At 30.6% G+C, this 23,948-nt stretch overlaps 1 protein-coding gene across 1 annotated transcript in view; it reads right to left on the reverse strand.

Annotated features, from left to right (window-relative positions):
* Positions 1 to 10,191, reverse strand: part of LOC132943068 (uncharacterized) — a 93,752-nt gene extending 83,561 nt beyond the window's left edge. The window contains 8 exon segments of the mRNA XM_061011865.1: positions 85 to 282; positions 371 to 553; positions 640 to 852; positions 1,189 to 1,280; positions 1,375 to 1,669; positions 2,246 to 2,423; positions 3,196 to 3,442; positions 9,856 to 10,191. Coding sequence (XP_060867848.1) covers positions 85 to 282; positions 371 to 553; positions 640 to 852; positions 1,189 to 1,280; positions 1,375 to 1,669; positions 2,246 to 2,423; positions 3,196 to 3,442; positions 9,856 to 9,950 — 1,501 coding nt within the window. The 5' untranslated portion in view covers positions 9,951 to 10,191.
* Between the last annotated feature and the right edge of the window lie 13,757 nt (positions 10,192 to 23,948).

Raw genomic sequence — 23,948 nt, forward strand, 5'->3', positions numbered from 1 at the left:
AAATAAAAAGTAAATGTTGATTTAAACATATTTTTTTTAATTTATATGATTGTTATGTTTAACATTAGAACTTGATTCACCAACCTTTTATCATAAAAACAAAAGATTCATTAATGTTAGCCTCAATACTCTTAAGTCCCAATATAAATCTTGGTGGCTGTGTGTTTGACGTTAATTGAAGTTTTTCACTTTCGTTCAATTGATTTTGGATGTCTTCTATTGTAAGTTCGGCAAGGCTACTTGTTTCGCCCATGCAATTTCGGGCGACACAACAATAGCTACCTAAATTATATAATTGTATAAGATATAATATTATTTAAACCCAAATTGCTGTAGCACCATTCGATGTCAATAGCATTTCATGCATTACCTAAAGATTTACTCCCAGTTAACTCATAAACGTCTCCGGGTTGAAGTTGCTTGCCGTCTTTGAACCACAAGAGTTGTGGCGTGGGGTATCCGATGACCTTGCATTCAAAGCTAACTAAACCTTCATCAGTCATGATTGCTCTTAGGCTTTCTAAAAATCTTGGTACCCGGTAATTCTTTGGGTCTGAGAAGAAAAATCATAGATCCAATAAGGCTATAGTGTTAAAGAAATTTGTATGACGTAAAATAAAATATTTTAAACAACATTACATGACACCGAAACCACACAGGAAGTAACAGCCTTCGCTCCCGTTGAACTAGTAGCGACACATTTCCAAGTAGTGCTATGGTCGGCTCTAAGTGATTTTATCTCTACGCCATACATGCCCAAGCCATCAGCCAACAGGTGGTACAATGGTCCTTCGTTTACTATACCATTGTCGTTATACCATCCTATACTTCGAGGCCATGGTGGTACATCGACTAAGAGCAAAACGACAATATTATTATAGCTACAAGTGTCAGGAATAAAAAAACGAATCGATGAGAAATAAGATAAAGATATAGAAAAAAATAGTGTCCCAAATTAAAATTGTTTTCTTTCATAAACAGATGTCTGAAAAAAATAGGTTTATTTAGATGATAATGAGTTATTTTACATAATAGTTTAAAATACTGTAAATAGATAGAATTTGATTGTACCTATATCTTGTTTTTTTTTTCTGTAAAATCTTAAGTCTAGCCCTTTTTGTTATCAGTATTTCAAATGTATCTTTTTTTACTGTACAATATGTAATTCATTTTTTTTTTTTACATTACCTTGACATTCTAAAAACAGTACGCTGCCGACTTTACCGGACGCGTTTTTTAAAAATTTCGCGAACTTCGGTGGCGGCCCATATGGTATGAGACTGAAAAACGCATTTGAATTAAAACGAAATAAACTCTTGTCGTAACAAACATGTACACTATGCTACATATTATAGTCTCATCGTCACCACATACCTGTCTGCGTCGTGGTTTCCGTCGAGTGGCGTGTGAGTCACTTGTATTTTTGACGTAGACAGCGCGGTGCCCATGACATTTGTCGCCTCGCACGTGTAAATGCCCAGGCAGTCTTCTTCGGAATTTGCCGTCAGCGCGAATATGTCGCCGGCTTTGATCTCCTTGTCGTCTTTGTACCATCGTAACTTAGGCGTCGGGACGCCGATCACCTTGCACTCCAGTGAGACGATTCCACGCTGTGTTAGTACTGCCTTCAGCTGCTCGACGAAAATTGGTTTTTTAAACGCTTTCGGAACTATAGAACAGCATCACACATTAAAGTAATATGGTATTGTGTAATAAAAATTTAAACTTTCTTCTTGAGTATTCAAGTAACGAAAAAGTAATACAAAAATTATTACAATTTAATGTTATTATATTATTTGAGATGAATTAGTTTAATTAGCTTAATAATAACTAAATACGTAGGCATTCCTTAAATTATATTTTGTTAAAAATATTTAATACCTAAAAATCTATTAAACCAAATATTTTATAAATAATTGTTTGTATCTGTAAAAATAATTTGTCTTGTGGAATGTTTTGATTAACATTTTACATAGTATAACTCTAAAGATTTCGCAATTTTAAGTGCAATTTTAAATTTATGTGTTTAGTTTGAATAAAATAGTAAACGAATCAAGAAAAAAAATATTAGATGCATCAAGGCACTGAAAATAAGGTTATATTTACATCTAATGATATTGGGCATAAAATGTACAAAAATAATATTCTAATAGATATTCTGAATAAAAAAAAAAAAAACGGTATTATTTAAAAGACAGGATTTAGATGGTAAAAATTAGGGAAATATGTTTCCCTGCAAACTTACTGGTTAGCGATAGATGAGCAGCGGTTGACGATTTCCCGGCGTAGTTCTGTGCGGTGCACACCCATAGACCTTCGTCGAACAACGTCACAGGAACAATGTCCAAACAATAAAACCCTCCCTCGTGAATGTACTGGTATCTTTCATTGTCGGCCTCTACGTTGTTGTGGTACCAACGGACCTGATCAACAATAAATTACAATATTTTTATATGATTTTATCGTTTTTTGATTTTTTCTAGCCTTGCTTACGAATAATATTATATTTCTTCTATACCTGTGTCTAAAATTCTAGATTTTGTGACTTTGTTGTGGTTTTTAGAAATACTGTGTTAAACCATGTTTTTGGTAATTTTCTTTGTTACTGCATTATTTTTTTAACCATGTAGTACATACACCGGTACCTAACGGTTCGATAGGTAGCATACACTGGTAGTGCACTGCTACTTATACAGCATATTATGTACTATATGGTACCACGTCAAACCTAATTTATAGGGCTTTCAAAATTAACTCTATATTAATAGATCAACATTCAAAAAGTTCTCTAAATTGGTTAAAACAATATTTTATACATTTGTTATGAAAAAATGCCACTTTTAAATTTTTTAGACCACTGCAGTGTGATGTAGTTGTTGAATAGTAGGCACTGATTATATTTATACTCGATGGATCAAATCATCACGTGACCCGTCTAAGACAACAAGTTTGTTTAAAACATTAAATTATATGTATAATAGATTTAAAGCCGTCACTAGTTTAATAGGGGAAATAAAGCCGATATAATTAATATGAAATAATTAGCGTTAATAACGAAAACCCATCCATACTTCTAGAAACTATTTTGAAAAAAACACAAAAAAATATACGACCTGTTTTCAACCTGCAATTGGTTATATACTTATATATATATATATTTTTTTTTTTTTTTATTCAATCGCGTATAACACCAACCTGAACACCAGTAGCGTCGTCGAGCTCGATCAAAAACCTAGTTCTGGTTCCGACTCTGATATTAAGGTCGTTAAGGCGTCTCAAAAATATTGGAATCAGATCTTCTTGGCCAACAGTGCTCGATGAACCACCTCGGTAATCCTTACTACCAACATCCGAGTTATTACTCGACTTCATGGTGAGGGTGGTCAAGGAGTCACCAGCGCGAGTAGAGGTTCCAAAAGTGATTGCATGACTTCCGCCCGATCTATAAAATGAAATAAGTTTTCAATTATATATTATAAAAAAAAGCACTTTCATAACGCGATTAAAATTTTCTACATATTATTAAACTATTTTATTTGCGTCGGGACACAATGTTTTATGCCAAAATAATTTATTTGAATTTCGTGCTTGATAAACATTCCATTAAAAATGCGCAAAACAAATTTATAAATAAAATCGAATATTATTCAAAAAGTGCAATAGGCGAAGACTTCACTTAGTCACTTAGATTATTTTGTCTCCACAACACCAGTAAACTTCTCATACATTGTAAAATGTTAAATACATATTACATAGATACCTATATTAAACTTGCGGTATGGCTCAGTTGTTCAACTTTCGTTAGCGGGGTCAAGGACAATTATTATTTTTAAATTCAAATTATAAATTGTTACACACTGCTATATTTACATGATAGGTATGCAAAATTGTTAAAGACAATCGAATATAAGAAAAAATGTATACATCAAAACCTAATGGATATGACATGCATGTACGATATTATAAATACGATATAGTAACGTATAACGTTGTACGAGGATTATTATAAATCTATCAGTGTTTATTTACTTACGGTTTTGGCTTGCGGAACGCCGTGAACAATAAACGCACCAAATACCAAAACAAAACGATCATATTTTTATCGTGGTAATGTTATCAGCCATATGGGCATTTTATAGTAATTAAGTTAATTAATAATGTATTGACAATTTTGATCTTAATATAGGTACCTACAGCATGATTATCGCGGGACGGAGTGCGCCTTATTTTTTCGACTGCCGGTCGCTGTGGCGTTAATGAAACTCATACGGAAATAAACTAACCTAAAAATAACGCGGTGGCCCGAACCAATCACAAGTGACGTGAACTGTCACGACGACGGGCCCACCTCAACAATAATAATTGACGACCGTTGTTCTCGGCTTGGCTGACGGGTGTCACGCCAAAAAACAAACGGCGAAAAATCATATAATATGTCATATCTTACAGATATGGTAGGTAAAGGTATAGTTACAAGTATCACAAGTGGTTGCGGTTGTAGTTAAAATAATACGCATTGATCTTATAAAAATTTAATTTTTGGATCTAAGACAGTAAAATGTCAACAACTTCACATTTTCGTCGGTCTTATAACATATTTGCAGGATATCAAAATTATTAAATTTGATTACATAGTCAATATAATGAAATCAAGTTGAAAATGTACGAATAAGTATTTATTATCTAACTTAAAGAAAATACATAATATAAATCATTATAGCTTTGAGCCGCATTCAAACCTAGTTTAAATTTTTCATCGACATGTGAACGACTTTGTCATTACAAAATAACATACCTATATGTATCAGACAATTTATCAGACTTATTTGATTAGACCATTAGTAGTAGTAAAAATGTCAACGAGGAAGACGTAATTATCATTATATCAAAGGTGGGCAAGTTAATGAAAATAATTGACTGTGCAAGTTAAGTTAGTTCAATTAAAATACCTTCAGTTAAAAAATAAAAGTTAACAAAAACAATTTTAATAGGTAAGTTTAAAATTAAGATAGTAAATAAAATTAACTTAACTTAATTAAAATTAAAGTTAATTTTTTTCAAGCTACGATATTTTTATACCATAAACTGCCCTAGTATTTGATTTACACGAACATTTACCAATGTGTTTACGCTGTGTAAAAAATTTGATTATTATAATATATAATTTATTCAAATTTTAAATTTTAAGCAAAATACATGATAGCCTAATACATGAAAGGTTTCTCCATTTTTTAAAAGTATTTTTTTACAAAACGGATCGTCGTTAATAATTGGGATCTATGCAATGATGAAAATAATAAAATATTATAATAATTCTGTCTTCGACAATAGTGAGAAAATAAATTATTTTGTTTTGTATAAGTTTCTAAAACAGTTAGTTGATTAATTAAAAAAACGTAGGTACTTATAAATACGTATGGCAGTATAGCACGTAGACCGAAAGTAAGTCGTTGTGAGGCCACGAGGGAGTAGTTTGTTTACGGTTTTTATAAAAAGTCCGACAATGATCAGAGACGTTCCCGATGCTGGGTACAATTATTATTATCATTAAGATTCTGCGCGTCCTTCCTAAAAATAGACTATTTTTCAAGCCAACGCCGTCGTCGTTGTTGTTCTGTAGATGGATATTAATGTGTCACGCGCGTACATAATATAATATATTATTTTTATGCCCACAAATTCCAAAAGGGCAACTATATAGTACACGCCTGGCGAGATACTATAATCGGAATGTTATCTGTGCGGAGCAAATTTATACCTAATAATCATAAACTGTTACTTAACGCCAACAGAATGTCGTTTCGCGACTGTAAATACTTTATTAAAAACAAAACGCACGACAATAAACTGCGTTAAATTGCTTGCGAGTTTGCGACTGAATGAGCGACTTTAAGTGAGCTAATTAATAAGCTTCGAAATGTATAATATATATAATAATATACAACATGTATTTCACAATTTCGCTAATAGGCATAATATAATATTGGTCCAAATTGGCTCAGTGATTTTTGAAAATATTTTATTGAATTCCATTTGACAGAGTAGAAAGTAATTAGAACACAATTAAAATAATATGTGCATTATAAATAATTATATTACATTATATATAAAATATATATATGATATATTGATATTATATGTTAAATAATGAATTTCTTGATGTCTTATTAGTTATTTTTATCGTTCCTGTTGCAATTAGCAATATCGATTTCGCATCACGTATACGGTATACCTTCAATAATTAAAACAAAATGATATAATAATATTAATTCGCTAAATGATTTCCTTGGATTATATTTTATAGCATTGACGTAGGTAGGTAAAATATTCTAAAAGAAAACATTAAGAAACAAATGTGTAGGTGTTTTTGATAAAAACAAATCATAATTTATCAATAATACATAATTTGTATTATTTACATAGGAGGTTAAACAAAGTCTTAAACTTAACGCCGAGTACAATTGTTTTGGCGATTAAATACTGAACAATTATTGTGTGTTTTATTATACTTACACGTACCTACACCAAATTAATACTAAAACGATACAAAATATAGCTAGTTTAAGTTCTGTATTTTAAATGCTATTCGCTGCAACTAATCCGGGATGGTGATAAGTTGGATTTAAGCCGTATAATATGTCAAGTATTAAATACATATTTTGTGGTTTCAATGTTTAATATTTAAAAATATCTCAAGTTTAATTCGATTCTAAATTATAATATGTGGATTTGTATTTTAACTTTGTGTCCACGCTCAATTTAACATTATAATGCCAAAAAAATACTAGCCTGAACCAATTCCGGTCCTGACATTTTCTCATAGACAAGCAATTATTTAAATAAATGTTAATAGTATTTTACAAGTATTAATTTAGAATCCATATCACGTTGTATGTATTACTTTTATTGTAAATAAACAGATTTAAAAATAATAATTAATATGTTTATTGATAATAAATACGTTCATAACTATTATAACGATATTTATGATTAGAGTACCTATTAGTAAGTACATCATTGGTACAATATGCATTCAATATTTACACAAATAATACTTTTGTATTCTAAAATCTGCGTTTTTTATTGAAGTACTAAGTATAAATACATAATGCAAATGTGAAACGATACAATTTATTGAGTGAATAATTACTGGAGGATTACTTTTCATTAAAACCATACCCATGTATGATCTCCCGACCTTTCTAAAAATCGATGATATTCCGAAATTTGCAGCGTTAACTAAAACACTATTGATAGGTGTTCTGACATATGAAAGTAAATCCTAACGATCGAACACATTGCGTTCAACTTCCATAATGGCCTAATCTCCTAAATACACTAAAGCGCGTAAAACCATCTACAACGCACTCAACACTCGGAAGAAAATTGTGAAACCGTATACAATACATTATATTTTTTTTCATAAAACTAATTTTAGTTAAAAATATTGTTATAATAAAAAAAACTGTCATTAGCTTAAAGATATTATAACCTGTATGGTTGTAATTAACTAGGTAGCTTAAGTAGGCTAATAACCTATGATGTTGATTGTTAAAAAATAATAAAAATATTAAGTAATAAAATAATAATAGTAATAATAATAATAATAATAATAATAATAAATAAATATTATTTTTGTAGATCGATTAATCGATATTACAAAATAAAATCTCGAGATATAAAATAATGGCATTTTAAGAATGTGTGTTTGCGTACCAGCTAACGAATTCTAACGAGAAAACACAATAAATATCACATTATCGTAATTCGAGAAATGAGTAATTAATTTTCACGATAATATTATTTTTCTGCAGCGTTATAGGTACTAAATGAAGTATTCGCATCAAAGTACTCAAAAAAAAAAAATACCCTGTAAAAAATATGTTGAGTCGTTTCGAATTAATTACATCCCATCGGAATTTGACCGTAATAAAAGTTCATCAGGTCAAATCTAGTACGATTGTGACTTAAAATTCCTAGTGGAATTTCAAATATATCTATAGAAAACAATATTTTTTTTGGTTGATATAAAAAATAAATATTTATCCTACATATAATTTCGAGAATTATATAATAATAGTTTTTCAGGTTTTCTGAGTTTTAGGATTTTAGCTATTTTTTTTTAATTTTATAATAGTTACGTAAGTGAATATTTTTATTTTTTAATGTTTACGTCATAATATTCAATATAATTTCAATAATTCATAACTTTTTAGCATTTAAAGTACCTATATAGATTTACAGAATAGTGAAACTGAAAGTGAAAATACGTGGAGTAAGTCGACCACCTATTTCCACACTATTCCTGTTTTATAAAACAATTATAAGCTATTAGCAATATATACGAAAATGAAATAGAGTAACAGTTAAAAATCTAAAAAGTCCAGAAACCATAAAATTATTACATATGATAGAAGTCTGATTATATCTTTTAAAATTGTAGATCACTCTTTTAATAACCAATGCTGTATTGGGTCATAGTGCTGACTGAATAAAACAATATAAAAACACAATGTATTTTTCTTATTTCACTGAATCTAAATGACGAGCGAATTCTGTAAACTGATCAAAAAAGTTCATTTCTTGTGACACAAAAAAAAAGCCACTACTTACAGAAGCAGTTTGATCTTTATAATATAAAATGTATTTATATGACCATGGGTCCATCACTCTGCAAACAGTTATTGTATCGAAAAAAACTGATTTTTTTCTGGCTTCGCTCGTAAACAGTTAACAGACGTTTCACGCTGGTGCAGAGCTGTTGTCACGGATCGGTCGTTGGAATTATATTTCTGTCTGCACTTTAGATTATAAATCGTATATTTTCACTGCTCGCGGTCCACAAATAAATATGTTACAGAAGTCAGACGAGTGCAGGCATTATAACGTCTGGAGTTTGAAATTTATGCGTTTTGATTTCAAGCTGATCAAAAAAAAAATCCACATTTTTTTAAAACTGACAACTTCTAGAGTGTCTCATTTACGTATAAACGATGTGACGTCATAATATACCTCTTCAGGAAATAACAAGGACATTTTTATATTTATAGAGAAAGGCAAATCAGGATAATCGAATACATACTTGTTGAAAATAATAAATAATTTAAAAGTTCGTTAACTTGCTATAAGTACCAAGCTGATTTTTCAAGTAACAATGTTAAACATTTTGTTTCGACACATTATATTCATATAACCGTAACAAAAAATAAATAAATAAATAAACGTATTATAAAAATGTAGGTATGTGATGAATAATATATTACTTTGGTATCAAGATTACCAACGTTAGAACTTATAACAATATACCTATAGATTATTTAAAAGAAAAATTGTGGAATATCCGTCAGAATAGTACGAAATTCGAAACGAATGTCGTTATGACACAAGACTTTTTTGTGCTTGTCAGCGATGGCGGATTTCAAACATGACTATACACAACGAGCTTGTTGCTCGAAGATATTTTTATGAATATCGTATTAATATTCTAAGTACCTAATTGTGTAAACTAAAATACTAAAATACGGGATACAGTAAATTTTAATTTCTAACCGATTTTCGTCTTGAGCCATTTAAAAAAAATATATTCTTATTTTCCGATTTTACGTGATACCAAACGTTAAAAAGTGCGTGTATACCTATAATATAACGTTATGCCGGTGAAAGCGGTCGCAAACGCGTGCGATGACTTTCATGATGTAAAGACTTAAGTTTGCTGTGGTGGCAAAAATGTATTTATTCATTGCTCGTATTAATCGATATCGGGTCTGCGGTATGTACACGAGTTGTAGCGGTGTCCGGCTCCGAAATCGTGACGTCTCGGAATGCGCCGCGACTACGTCCGTCGATCGCACTTACCGGAGGATCGAAGAGTTGTACGACGAGAACGATCTGATGGTCGCGTTGGCGCTACTGTACGTGGACGACTGGTTTTTGCAGCATTTGTTTCCCATAATAATAACAAATGTATTATTTTCGTCGTCGGCGTTATTATAATATTGTTGCGGGGTCGTGCAGTCGTCTGCGGTGCGAATGCGACGAGCGAACGACTACGTTATTGTCGCGATAAAACTCCAGCCGGGCCGTCGCCGACCGTTCGCCCTGCAGCAGCCATGTCAGCACACGCAAAAAAAATGGAAAACCGGAGTACTGCAGAGGAAAACCCCGGTCCGTCCCTTCCGCGGGTCCGAGTGAAACTCGCGTGATAACGCACGGCGGCGGCGGGGACTTTGCGGGAACGGGTCCAAACGTTTGGGCGCGCGGACCGATGACGGCGGACTGACCCACACACGGAATTTATTTTTGGGTCGCAGCGCGTTCCGCTACGGCGGCCGACACAATAATAATATGCAAGCACGTCGCCCCGCGGGCGGGTCAGCGTTTTTTTCGCGTCCGCCTCCGCGCGGACCGTCGGCGAATCCGCCGCCGCGGACGGTTGTGAAATTACCGCCCGAAATTCCCGCCACCGACTCCGTCAGAGGTGTACCCAGAAGACGGGAGCTGTGGCCTGCAGATCTCGCAGGTAAATGCCGCGGCCGCCGGTCTGCACAAACGCTGCGGCGGGTCACGCGAACCGACACCGCGAGCAGTATAATAGGTCGCGAGGTGGCGAGTTATTTCGCGCGCGCGCCCGCCACGTTCTTCTATATACATATTCTGCACGTTTGCACTTGTCTGATCGAGGGAAATGCGTGGCGGTATACCTACGCCAAAACGTATAATCATAAACGATCTCTGAATTCTGTACCGCCGCGTCGTGACGAGTACGCGTATATATCATCGCGAATAATTGTCTATGATCATTCGTTCTCAAACGGCTGGTACCACCTATGTATGTCAACATTTATAAGTTTATTCAGTTTGCGTTAACGAATATTTAAAATGTTATCGCTCTACGTTCGAACGTTATCATAATATTACCTATAATATAATAAAATTCTTATACACCTGCCGGCCACCGTCCGCGAATCAGACGGTAGTAATAATATTATCACCAGAACTTCCTACCTTGAAAAGTGTAGGTATAAGTAGGTACCTACCGATAGAGAACGGTAGCTGCAGTTGCTGCTCGCTGGTATAAATGCCACAGGTCTGCATAAACGCTGCAGCTGGTCGCAACACGATCGCGAGGTGGCAAATTATTTCGCGCGCGCCCGCCACGTTCTTCTATATACATATTCTGCACGTTTGCACTTGTCTGATCGAGGGAAATGCGTGGCGGTATACCTACGCCAAAACGTATCATCATAAGACATAAACGATCTCTGAATTCTGTACCGCCGCGTCGTGACGAGTACGCGTATAAATTTATAAGTTTATTCAGTTTGCGTTAGCGAATATTTAAAATGTTATCGCTCTACGTTCTAACGTTATCATAATATTACCTATAATATAATTCTTATACGCCCGCCGGCCATCGTCCACGGATCAGACGGTCATAATATCACCACCAGAAATTCCTACCGCCAAAATCATATTTTTCCCTTTTCTGCCAAATCAAAAAAGTTAGACTAGTATTTGAATAATATTCAAATATTATACATGCATGTCAATCATATTATTATAATTTACACATGAAATTAAAATTATTTTGTAAATTAAATACAGGATTCATAATAATAGTTTTTCTCACCTACTATTTATAAATCAAATTAAAATTGACGAATTTCGTACTTTTTTTTTTTTATTATTATTAATAAAATACACAATCTGTACACAATAAGGCACAATAGAAATATGGGCTATGATAAATAAAATATGAATAACGTGAGGAGGGAGGCCCACCAGTGTGGATACCCTCTAACTTGGGAATTTCGTACTTACAACTTTTTTCATTGGGCGGAAAAAGTAATCGAACAATTAATGATTTGGTGGAAAAGTGCAGAAATGGAGGAAAAAGGAAAGGAACACTTTTGACGGCAGCGGGTAACTCCCGAGAGAACGGTAGCTGCAGCTGCTCTCAGGTAAATGCCACAGGTCTGCATAAACGCTGCTGCGGGTCGCGACACGACACCGCTAGCTGCAGGTCGTGAGGTGACGAGTTATTTTGCGCCCGCCCACGACGTACACCTATATAGCTTCGGTTGAACGATCGCGGAAAATGCATCACGTAGGTTAGATATCCACGCCAAGGGATTAACGATCTCTGAATGGTATGCGCGTATTATCGTCGTGAATGAGATTATCTTAAAAAATTCGTTTTCAAATACTTATATTATTATGAGTATATTTTCAGTTTACGTTAGTAAATATTTAGATTTGTATAGTTAACAAAATATATTATTTAGATTTTTATAGATCTAAAGTCCTTTAACATATAATTATTATATGGACTGGGTAGTTATTTTATTCAACAATACGAACACTAACTTTTTCGACAATATTCTTTTTTAAAAAGACACTCTTCTTACAATATGACGTAATTAAGATATTTTTTTATTTTCGTGTTTAAGTTTTTTGGAACTATTATATTTCAAGAATCGAATTATCGATTTTTTAGTTTATTATTTATTCACGTTTGATACAATTTTTGCTTGTTAGGAAAAAATCTACAAAATGTAAAAATAAGTTCCTCATAAGTTGTCCTTACTGCAATTAAATAATTTCAAAAATACAAAGTTAAGAACCATTTTTTTTTCTTTTTATTATTAATTAACCCGCGGCAACTTAAGCCATTGGGTAGTTTTTAACTGTGGAGGAGGGTACTGTAGATTAAACACGTATGTTTGTTAGTTTGGCAGATTTTTTAGTAGGCACCCGTAGGTATCTGCCAATTGCCATGCCCAGGTGGGGGATGGCGGCACTCCTCTCCGGACACCGTGACTTTCCCGAAGAAAAATGCCGCCCGTGGCCGAAGTGTTGAACTGGCGTCTGTGCGCGTCGCAACCAACGCCTTAGTCCGCTCTGTTATTCCACCCCCTAAGAAAAAGAACCATTTTTATAAACATTTAAAGTTAAAAACCTAAGTATAAATAATGAACATTTTTAAATATTTTGTACCTTGTTGAAAATTTATAAAATTATTGAATTTGACCACCCAAGGATTTAAAATAAAGCAGAATACTTTTCTAAAAATGTTGGTGTATAAAATTTATACACCAACATTTTTTATACTATAAATTCTTCCGTAGTAGATGATTATGATATTAAACAAATCGCACTGGCAGTTTATATGGTGTTTTATGAATTCGTAATTTTTTTCTCTTTTTTTTGGTAGTGGCGCTATCTACTTTCTTATACTAATAATAATATAATTTGCTGAAAACCATCATTGCATTGAACGTATAATATGTTAATTTGTAGTACAATTAGTAGTATAATAAATAGTACAATTTGGCTGTAAAACGAAATGTGACTCGTTTACAGAAACAAGTACCTACCTACATAGGGTCAGAAAAATAAGGACATACTATATTTATAAATATAGCGCTTTTGCAACTAAAAACAATCACACTTTCAGAGCTATAACGCCGCATATTGAGATAATACTCATAACAATAATAATATTAAATAAATAATGATATTATTATCAATGATTTATTACACTAATTTTTACTCTATTCATACTATATTACTCTAATTCATAGCAGGTACTTATTTAAATTGTGTTTGTTTTTGTATTATTATAATAACTATAATGACTTATTGTGGTAGAATTAAAAATCTTTCGGGTTTGTGAGATATAAAAATATCTATTAAAACCTTTAAAAGAGCTAACATAAAAGAAAACCTAGTAAATAGGTACTTAATAGTTTATTATACATTTTAAAACTTGTATTTCTCTAATAAAAATATAAATATTAACCTTATTAGGTATGTATTATTGAATTAACATCATAATACTGTTACAAAATGTATACATTATTAAAATATTTTTTAATAGACTACTACAAGTAAAAATAATAATTCTACTCTCTATGATGGTTAATACTCAACCACAGTAGAAAATATTGATGAATTGAGGAAAAAATATTTATTTTAAAAAATAAGGAACTAAGAGACAGAAGAGCTGCAAGGGCGTCCGCAGGGGGGGGGGCAAGTAAGGGCAGTTGCCCCTCCCTTGGCTTCTGGGTTGATTTTCATATATTATCATTGATGATTTTAATGTTTTAAAAAAACTAAAACTGACCTAACAATTCTAAATAGTGGACTAAATTATTTTTATTTAAGATTCTGAGCGAAGTGATGAATGTATTGATTTTACAATGATGTGTGTTTTTTTTTTTTTGTGTGTGTCTGTTATCACTTTTTAGGACAGTAAAAATGCTTGGATTTTCTTCAAAACAGTAACTTTTCTGATAGGAAAGTGTATCTAGTTGGTACTTTAGGGGGGTCAAAAGTAAAAATTTCTCAGTAGTTTTCAAACGCGACGTGAAAAACAATAGAAAAATTAAGGAAAAACGGGAATTTTCACGCAAAATCTGTTTTCGAGAAAATCGATTTTGGTTTTTGGTGTAACTCTAAGACAAATGACCGTAGGTACATGAAATTTTGACTAAATGTTTATATTAGCATTTTCTATACACGGTAAAATTTTGAAAATAATTTGACACTTTTTGAGCTGTTTACGGACATTGTCAGTTTTAAATTTTTTTAGTTTTTTTTTTCTATAAATATCAATAAAATTTTATTTGTTGGGTAAAAAAGCGTGAAAATTTAATATAAGGCTCCTGATATATCGTTCTAATAGCAGTTGAAAAATATTAAAAATACATGGACACAATATATTTTTATAAGCATCTAAAGTTCAAATTTTGACATAATTTATCAAATTTATAATTTTATAATTATTTTGTAGTTAAAAATTTATAAAATGTTCAACTTTTACAGCTAAGGATTGAAAATTTAAAACAAGGCTCCACGTAAATAGGTTATATATAAATTACTTTATTCACAATAATATCATCAAATATACTTGGTAATATCATAGGCTGACTGACCGTTTTCGCTCAGAATCGTTTTTCGTATACAATGATATTAAATCATTGAATTCAAATTTAATACCATCCATTTAGTGACCCACTTGCAACCTACTGTACAGAAGAGCAATATCCACTTACCCACCTTTTTAATATTAAAGATATAAATTCTTATATACATTTTAAACTTTTAAATGATAGTAGAAAAGTTTAATAGATAGAACTTATCATTTAGACTACTTATTTAATCTGAAAATTAATTTTTTTTTTCTGTAACTATAGGTTTAAACTTTAGATCATATATTTACTATAAAATCATATAAAAACATGTGCAAATTTAAAAATAAAATTTTAAATTTAAATTTAGAATAAACTTCAAAATGTTCTAAAAATCTTTAAATGCAAAAAATGGCCTTAAATTTAAAATCGTCAAAAAATTCAATGTAGGTATGTTATAAAACGAGTATCGCGTGGATTCGGAAAACAATGCAAAGTACATTATAATCCCAACCTCAATCATTACCGTTTTAATATAAAATATCATAAAATAAACTATTTTTAAATTAAAAATAAAAACATTTTCTTTTTTTTTACAGAGTGAATTTTATTACACTCGATTCAGAGTCAGAAATAAGAACGTTGCTTTTATAGATTATTAGATGTAGTGGTGGGACCAAGTGCAATACGCCAATACTGCAGTGTCAATCAAGTTTTTTTCTTTTTTGATAAAAAAATTAAAAGTTCATAGATGGTATACCACCTACAAGAGCTACAACTTTTCAAGTTTGTAGTATCAATGACTGAATAAGCTAGAAATATTAAATTTTATAAATTACCTAAAATTATAAAACCAACGGTAACATTTTATCTATTAAAAAAAATGTATTTGATAATTTAAAATTACATAACAATTAATTACAATCAATGCTGCAAGATTAATTTTTAACTAACTATACGTACGTATAATTCATAAATATTTTTACATTCCTTATCTATATGAAAGAAAATATGCCACAAAAATACTTTATAACTAATAGGATAGTGAGACAAAAAATGTAAAAAAGAAAATATTTTGCCCTCCCCTTGACAAATTCCTGCGGACGCCCTTGAAGAGCTGTTATTTATTTTATATTTTAATACAAAAGTGATATTAATTATTATTACTATAATAGATTTTAAAATTATAATATTATTTTGTAATAATAATAATTTAATATTATTTTGTACTAATAATAATTTAATATTAAAATTGTTACAATTCAATGTTAATATTGTTAAAAATAATCAAACATTCAAGAGACTGAAGTTGTTTATTTTATAAACTAAATATTACTATGCTATTTTTTTTATTTTTTAATTAAAGTGTTTTTTAGATCAACATTAGCGTATTTAATAATATTGTCATATTAATTAAATCATAATTTTTAATACTTTATACATTTTGTTTATAGCCAAAATCTGAGATACTTGAAAATTTCACTGAATGTTTGTATTAGCACTTTTTATACACGATAAAATTTTGAAAATATTTTGACTCTTTTTGAGCTGTTTACGAACATTGTCAGTTTTCAATTTTTTTAGTTTTATTTTCTATAATTGTCAATAAAATTTTATTTGTTAGGTAAAAATGAGTGAAAATTTAATACAAGGCTCCTGATATAAAACAGTAGTTAAAAAATATTAAAAATACAGAGTCCCATTTTTTTTTATAAGCATTTAAAGTTCGAATTTTAACAAAATTTATCAAATTTAATAATTATTTTGTTGTTAAAAATTTATAAAATATTCAACTTTTATATCTAAGGATTGAAAATTTAAAACAAGGTTCCACGTAAATAGTTTATAATATACTATATAAATTACTTTATTCACAATAATATCATCAAATATACTTAGTAATATCATTCTTCGTTCACAATCGTTTTTCGTATACAATGATATTTATAACATTGAATTCAAATTTAAGATCATCCATTACAAAGACCCACTTGTAACCTACTGTACAGCAGGGCGACATCCACTTGCCCACCTTTTTTTTTTGTGTGTGTCGATTTTTAACTTCAATATCTTTTTTTGGCGAGAAAGCGTAAATCTAGTTGGACATTTTAAGAGGTCAGTATTGTATACTGTAAACAAAAAATTTAAAAATTATATAATCTGCACAGGTTTTTTTAATAGATCATCTAAGTTCAAATTTGGACGAAATTAGATATTTAAACAGAGAATAACGGTTTAAATTATTTTTTTTATAATTTAAAAATATTATTTGTGGTTACTTGAAACTTTTCAAGTGTATCAAATGAAATGTATTCGGAAAAAATTAACTCAACCTACTTTTCACTACCTACCTAATGGTATATTACGATTACAGATCATTAACATGTTTCAATATCTACTATATCTATATATACGTATAATCGAACGGGTCCTGACCGACTGATTATTCGACATATAGCCTAAACTTTGATGGTTAAAGAATTTTGAAATTTTCATAGTACCTTCGTACCATCATTTAGGAGTGCACTAAGAAAATATTGTCCCAAATTCACATTTTAAAGAATTGCTCACACAAGGTTTTTAAGATTTACGATAGAAATTTCAAATCGTTGTTATAGATATCAAGAAATTTTAGATAGTACCTGGTTTGAAATTTGAATCAATATCAATTTATAACAATCGCTATATAAAATTTGCCACAGGGGAGTTGTCCATCTCGTCGAATTAGTCCACAAAGTGAGGTACACCGACGCTGATTTTTCGAAGATACTTATATACTGCAAGGTTATTCTTTTATCACGAAACACTCATTATTTCAAAAAGTATTAATGTTTTTGAAAATATTTTATTACATGGTTTCAAGTTGTTAAAAAAACAACGTATTGTTAATTTTTTTAAGGGAAAGTCAGGTTTGTATGTTAATTTATTCTAATGACCTAACCTTAGGTGTCTATTCATATTTCCAGACTGACGAACCGTCTCCGCTCATAATCGTTTTTCTTATACAATGATATTATATCATTGAATTCAAGTTTAATACAATCCATTATACAATGACCCACTTGTAACCTACTGTACAACAGAGCGACATCCACTTACCCGCTTTTTTTTAACATTAGACCCATATAATATTATATCTGGTGGGGACGAGGTGGCCGAGCGGTCTAACGCGTCGACTGCGGCGCTGGCAGTCGCGGGTTCGACTCCCGGCCACTGGGCGGCATTTTTCTTCGGGCAAGTCACGGTGTCCGGAGAACAAGTGCCGCCATCCCCCACCCAGGCATGGCAGATACCTACGGGTGCCCAAATTGAAAATTCTGCCAAAACCCAACACACACGTGTTCCCCCCTACTACTACCAACAATACAATACACCTAACCAAAACCATACACCAAAAAGACCATACAGCTAATGGCCATAGTTGCCGGGCTTACAATCAAAAAAAAAAAAAAAAAATATTATATCCGATAAATCCCCCGTACAATATTTATATTTATATTTAATGTAATAAAACTATGAGATTAGCAATGGCACTGTAATTTTATTTTATTAAAAATAATAATAATAATAATAGAAAAACAAAATATATAAGCCATACGGATATTTAAGAAAATAATTGTATATATTAAAATATGTGTTACATGTTACTCAAATAGTAAACATACAGTGTATACTATAATATATTATAATGTATCTGCGTAGTGTATATTATTGTATAATTTATATTGTGTATCATTATAGTTTGTTGACATTCTAAAATACATAGCTAGGTATTTTCTCCGGTTGTACTATGTAACTTGGAGGGATGTCAATATTTTTTTTTACCAAATAGACACTCCTAAGACTTGGCTTTTATCCACGTCATTATTTTTTTTTAGACAACAATGATGACCTCATCACAGTGTCGATCTACATTATTTATTTGATTACGAAACTAAGTCATTAAATGTTTTCACTCAGACATTATTAAGTATTTATAATAAAGTTAAGGTATCCCATAGTCTGCAGAATATATTGTTTTATTTTTGTCTCAAGTTAAAACTTTTAAACTATGTGTAAGACAAAACATTTATTTTTTTAACTTAAATAACTTATAAAATTACATAATATTGCATAATATATATATGTTTGTGTGTGTATTGAGTACGTTTTATACACTATTATACATTAAGCGGGTTTAAAATAAAAAACTTGTATTTGTTTTTGAACACACAAGCAAACAAACATACAAATAAAATGCATTTGAATTGTCAAATTAATAGGCACCAACAATCGTAGCTAGTGTAACACACTTTGCGTGTACTCAAACATGCAAACATATTATTCGCTATTTATTTTAGTAATATTATTACAGCGACATCTTCTTCACAGTTCACACAGAGCTCTGAGGTAGTGGTTTATGAAGTGGAATACATATGACATTAAGTATTAACAGAGTTTTCTGTGCTGTACTTCCTAGGTATATGGTAGTAACATTATTTCCATGTGAAGTTGACTGGCGGGGGTAGGTGATAACGGTAATTGAATGATATTATAATATAGGTGCTGTTGTTTGGATACATATACCGTTCTTACACATATTAAGACAACAATAAGGGTATACACTATATTATACAGTATTACGTTTATCTTAAATTATGAATAGATACATCAAAATTCATAATATTAAATAATCAACCGCATTTAAATTTTGAATTTAAAATAAAAAAATATATTTACTATGGAACCATTCTGTGTTTGCTGTTTATTTAGAGTATTGGAAAGATCAATACAAATATTTAGGAAAGAATAATTTTCGAAATCATTATATTATGTTATAAATCATGATACCTATATTCCTACATTCATCTCTATTATATACGATCTCTTCCAGGTTATCGACCCCCCCAAGTAATCGAAAGTTCTGATTAAGTTCGTTTATCCATATTTTCTTTGGCCTGCCTAATGGTCTCTTATATCCTTCAAGTTAAGTGCGTCCCGAGTTATGTCATTTATTTTGATCTCCATACAATATGTCCCAGCCACCTTATTTTCTTCGTTTTTGTGTCTGTAAGTGTCAATATTCATTCCTTCAAAAGTTCTTTGATTTCATTATTTAACCAGATTTTGTACTCTCTTGGTATCATTTTTTTTTTTTGGTGAAAAAATGCGCTGGAAGAATTTCCTTTCTAAAACTGCTAGTTTTCTACCATCCTTTTTTTAAGTTGACCACTTTTCACACACGTACAGAATTACTGACCTTACTAAAATGTTGTATAATCGCTGTTTCAATTTTAGATTCTGAGTGGAACGATGAATATATGAATATTACAATGATTATTATATGGATATTATAATATAATAAAATCAAATTATTTTGTCTATACTCTAAGTGGGTAGGCTTTTTCTCATTGTATCCTATGACGCTTCACTACTGGTAGTCACAACGCATCGTTCAATGGTTATGTCCATATAATTATTGCTTATGACTTATTTTGTACCTATTTCTTGATGAGATTTTATTCATTTATATAGTCTAGTACTATTGTACTAAATGTACGTATTATTTGTTTTGTAATAAGATTCAATCATCTATTCAGAATTAATTTTTATCAAAAGAAGCAATGTTTTTTCTCATTTTCCATAGAATACTTTTTTGTCAATAGACTCTAGGTATGCATTTGTATTAATAGCAGGTAGGAAAAATAACATGGTCACACCTAAATATTCTATACAGTAGAAGTTGTTCCAAGATTTGAATTTTTGAGGCACTTAAACTTTTTAATTAACTAAATTTAAAATTAATAATACAATACATATTCAATATTATTTTACTAATTAATAATCTTCATAGGTACTCAACATTTTACCATTGTTACAGAGATGTATTACAATAATATATTCCATATTGATTTTTATGATACTTAAATAATTTAATGATTTTAAAGCAATTTAAAATTATCACTTATAATAAAAATATGCATAAAAATATACATTTTGTCAACTTTCTATTCTCAAATTAAAAAACTACATTATTTCACGTTAGTGCTTTATTATTTATAGCAACACTAAGATACTGAAATAAATTAATAATGTTGCCAATTTTTGACATTCAAATATTTAATGTCATAACAACAATATGAAACCAATAAGTTATTTTTACTGATATTTAGGTACCTATCCCTAAAAGAATATTAAGTAAGATCAGAAATAGTTATATGTATCTATAAAATAATTTATATAAGTATAATCTATAACATGAGTTATAACCAATGTATAGATTCAAACAAATTTCATCCAGAATGTATCATTAAAATTAATTCGCAAAACATGTATTATGTTTATGAATGTTTTTTTTATTTTTTCAATTAACTTCCGTTTTAAAAATTATATGCATTGCAGCAGTAATTTCGCTATATTTAATTATTAGATATGCTTCGTCCAAACTTAATATTATATTTTTCGCAAACCTCATTCTTTTTTACTCAAACTCATTAAAATGTTTAATTTGATACTCAATAAAATATAGAACTGAGATTTGTTATTATATTACCTTTGATATGTTTGGCCGTTTTTTCACTATCAACAAGTGTTTATATATATACATTATACATATATTATATTATAATAGTTAGGTAAATCGCTACATGAAAATAACATACTTTTGACTAATCAAAATTTTTTTTTAATTATTATGAATCATACACTAAAATACATATATGAATGAACGTATGATAATAAAGGTATTCTCTACTATTTTCGTTAAAACATAATACACTTAATATAATAATATAATACCCGTTCTAAAACACTTTATTGTCATTCATCAATTATAACAAACGATAGTTTTATTTTTAAGCGTAGGGTAATTATGCACTAGAGACAATAAGTAAATCGTATTCAGATCGGAAATATATTCACATATTTTATGCAGGTATCTCATGGCCCAGCAAAGAGTCATAGGTATTGCTTGTTGACCTCTTGACCCTTTTATGTATGTGACTTTTTATATTTTCTCGAGAAAAAAATGTACTTATTGTAAAACACGTAATTATTTAAATTATATCATGAAACTATAGAATACACGTATAGGTGTACAAGAGAGACGAACGTCTTTATATTTTTCTTATTATTATTAATTGAACATATTATTATAATGTTTAAAAAAAAATCTATTAATTATTTATACATATCTCTATACTCCATACTACTTGTTAATCTACAGGGTTACTATTGCTTACAAAAATAAAAATAATTTTTTAAATAAAATAAAATAAATGTATAAATGTATTGTATGTCATTCATATGCATACTGACAACAAAACGCAATGCCTTATCATGTTTGTAGCGCATAGACTCAAAAATTGCGGAAGCCTAATAATTTCCGATACCCTCGAAAAAGTATGTTTTATTTGTGTAATTAACTCATTATATATTATGACGGACGAATCATTTTCCCCGTCTTATGGATTTTGCCCATACTTAAAAAAGATTATTTTTGGCGGTAAACATCGTTATTTTTATCGTACATATAATATTATAATATTAATACGCATTATATAGGTGTGGTATCCCCACGCGTTGAACAGATAATATAATCATTCCGTCTCGCTAACTATAAACGTCTGCGTGGTCCGATCTATTTTTAAGGCAAATGATTGAAAAGGTCGTATAATATACCTATAGTTCGTGATATATTGTATATTTGTATATAAATATATATAATATATTATAGTGTGTTTTCCACGGAAAACAGAGTATTTTTTTTGGCCGACAACATCGACAGCTCGGCAATAAATATATAGCAACCGGAATAAAATCGAAAGACCTACCTATTACCTATAACGAGGAACACATTATAGGATCCTTGCCAGCCCATTATTACGGACGACACACCTAATCCAAATGTGTAAAATAAAAAAATCAAATAAGCTCTTATAAAGTAAAATATAATACTATCGAAAAAATGTTTATAGAGCCTCTGGGGACACGGCGGTGATTACTGATCAATATTATTGTGTAAGCATATTATATTTTATAATGTTATAAATAAAAAAAATGTATATTATAGTTTCATTGTATTACGTTTTGTGTTGAAATATTAAATTTTAAATCTATGATAAATCATCGAACACAATAACATCGATTATGAGGTATTATAATCGATTTATTATATCATGTAGGTATTTGTAATAATTTTGTTCTTTTCTTGATTTCTTCAAAATTTCTCGGTACATTTTTTTATCACGCTTAGAGAAACTTTGTTTGGGAAACATTTCGTCTTTAGAGGTATACCAAGAATTTTGGACCACCCTTTCTGCCCGTAGAAGTGAAAAAATAAACTTTGGTAAATTTAGATAGATATAAGATTTAATAATTATCGGAAGATTATGGTACAGCAACCGAATGTTCTAAAATCCTGCACAAACGGTGGTGGGGAGATCGTGTCATCACTACGGCTGCCGTCTGCCAAGTAGTCCATCCCTGGATCGATCCGAACGTCAAACGGTTAAATTATAAACGTAATTATTTATTTTGCGTATAAATAATAATTATAACAATATAACGGCATTGTGTTTTTTTTTTATTTTATTTCATTTATTATTTGGACGTGAAAATCCGCCGCCGTGTAAAAACCGAAACGTTGGTTTGTCGTGCACGCCGACTCTAAATTTAAGCACAAAACATCCTTGAGCAGACTATGGAAATCGACGATTTAAAAATAAATGACCCGCTGGCGGACGCGCCTAAGGTTCCCGTGTTTTACATTATAATATCGCCTATCGTTTCGTCAGATGTTGCTTTCCGCCATTCACTGATTATTTCGTGTCCATATTAAAATACCCGACATTTTCAGCAACTATCATCTGGAGCTATAAGTATTACAGTCGGTTCTCCGATTTTTTTTTTCGTAGATCATTTATTTACGTATTGGTAGGAGCTTATCTCCAACTCAAAATTTGAAACTGAAAACTAGCGCACACGTCAAAGGTTTTTTTAATGCGAGAGACGATGTTTTAACATTGTCAGCGTTTAGTCATCCGTTATTGGCCACCG

This window comes from Metopolophium dirhodum, chromosome 4, assembly GCF_019925205.1.
Source record: "Metopolophium dirhodum isolate CAU chromosome 4, ASM1992520v1, whole genome shotgun sequence".
Classification (NCBI taxonomy): Eukaryota; Metazoa; Arthropoda; class Insecta; order Hemiptera; family Aphididae; genus Metopolophium; species Metopolophium dirhodum.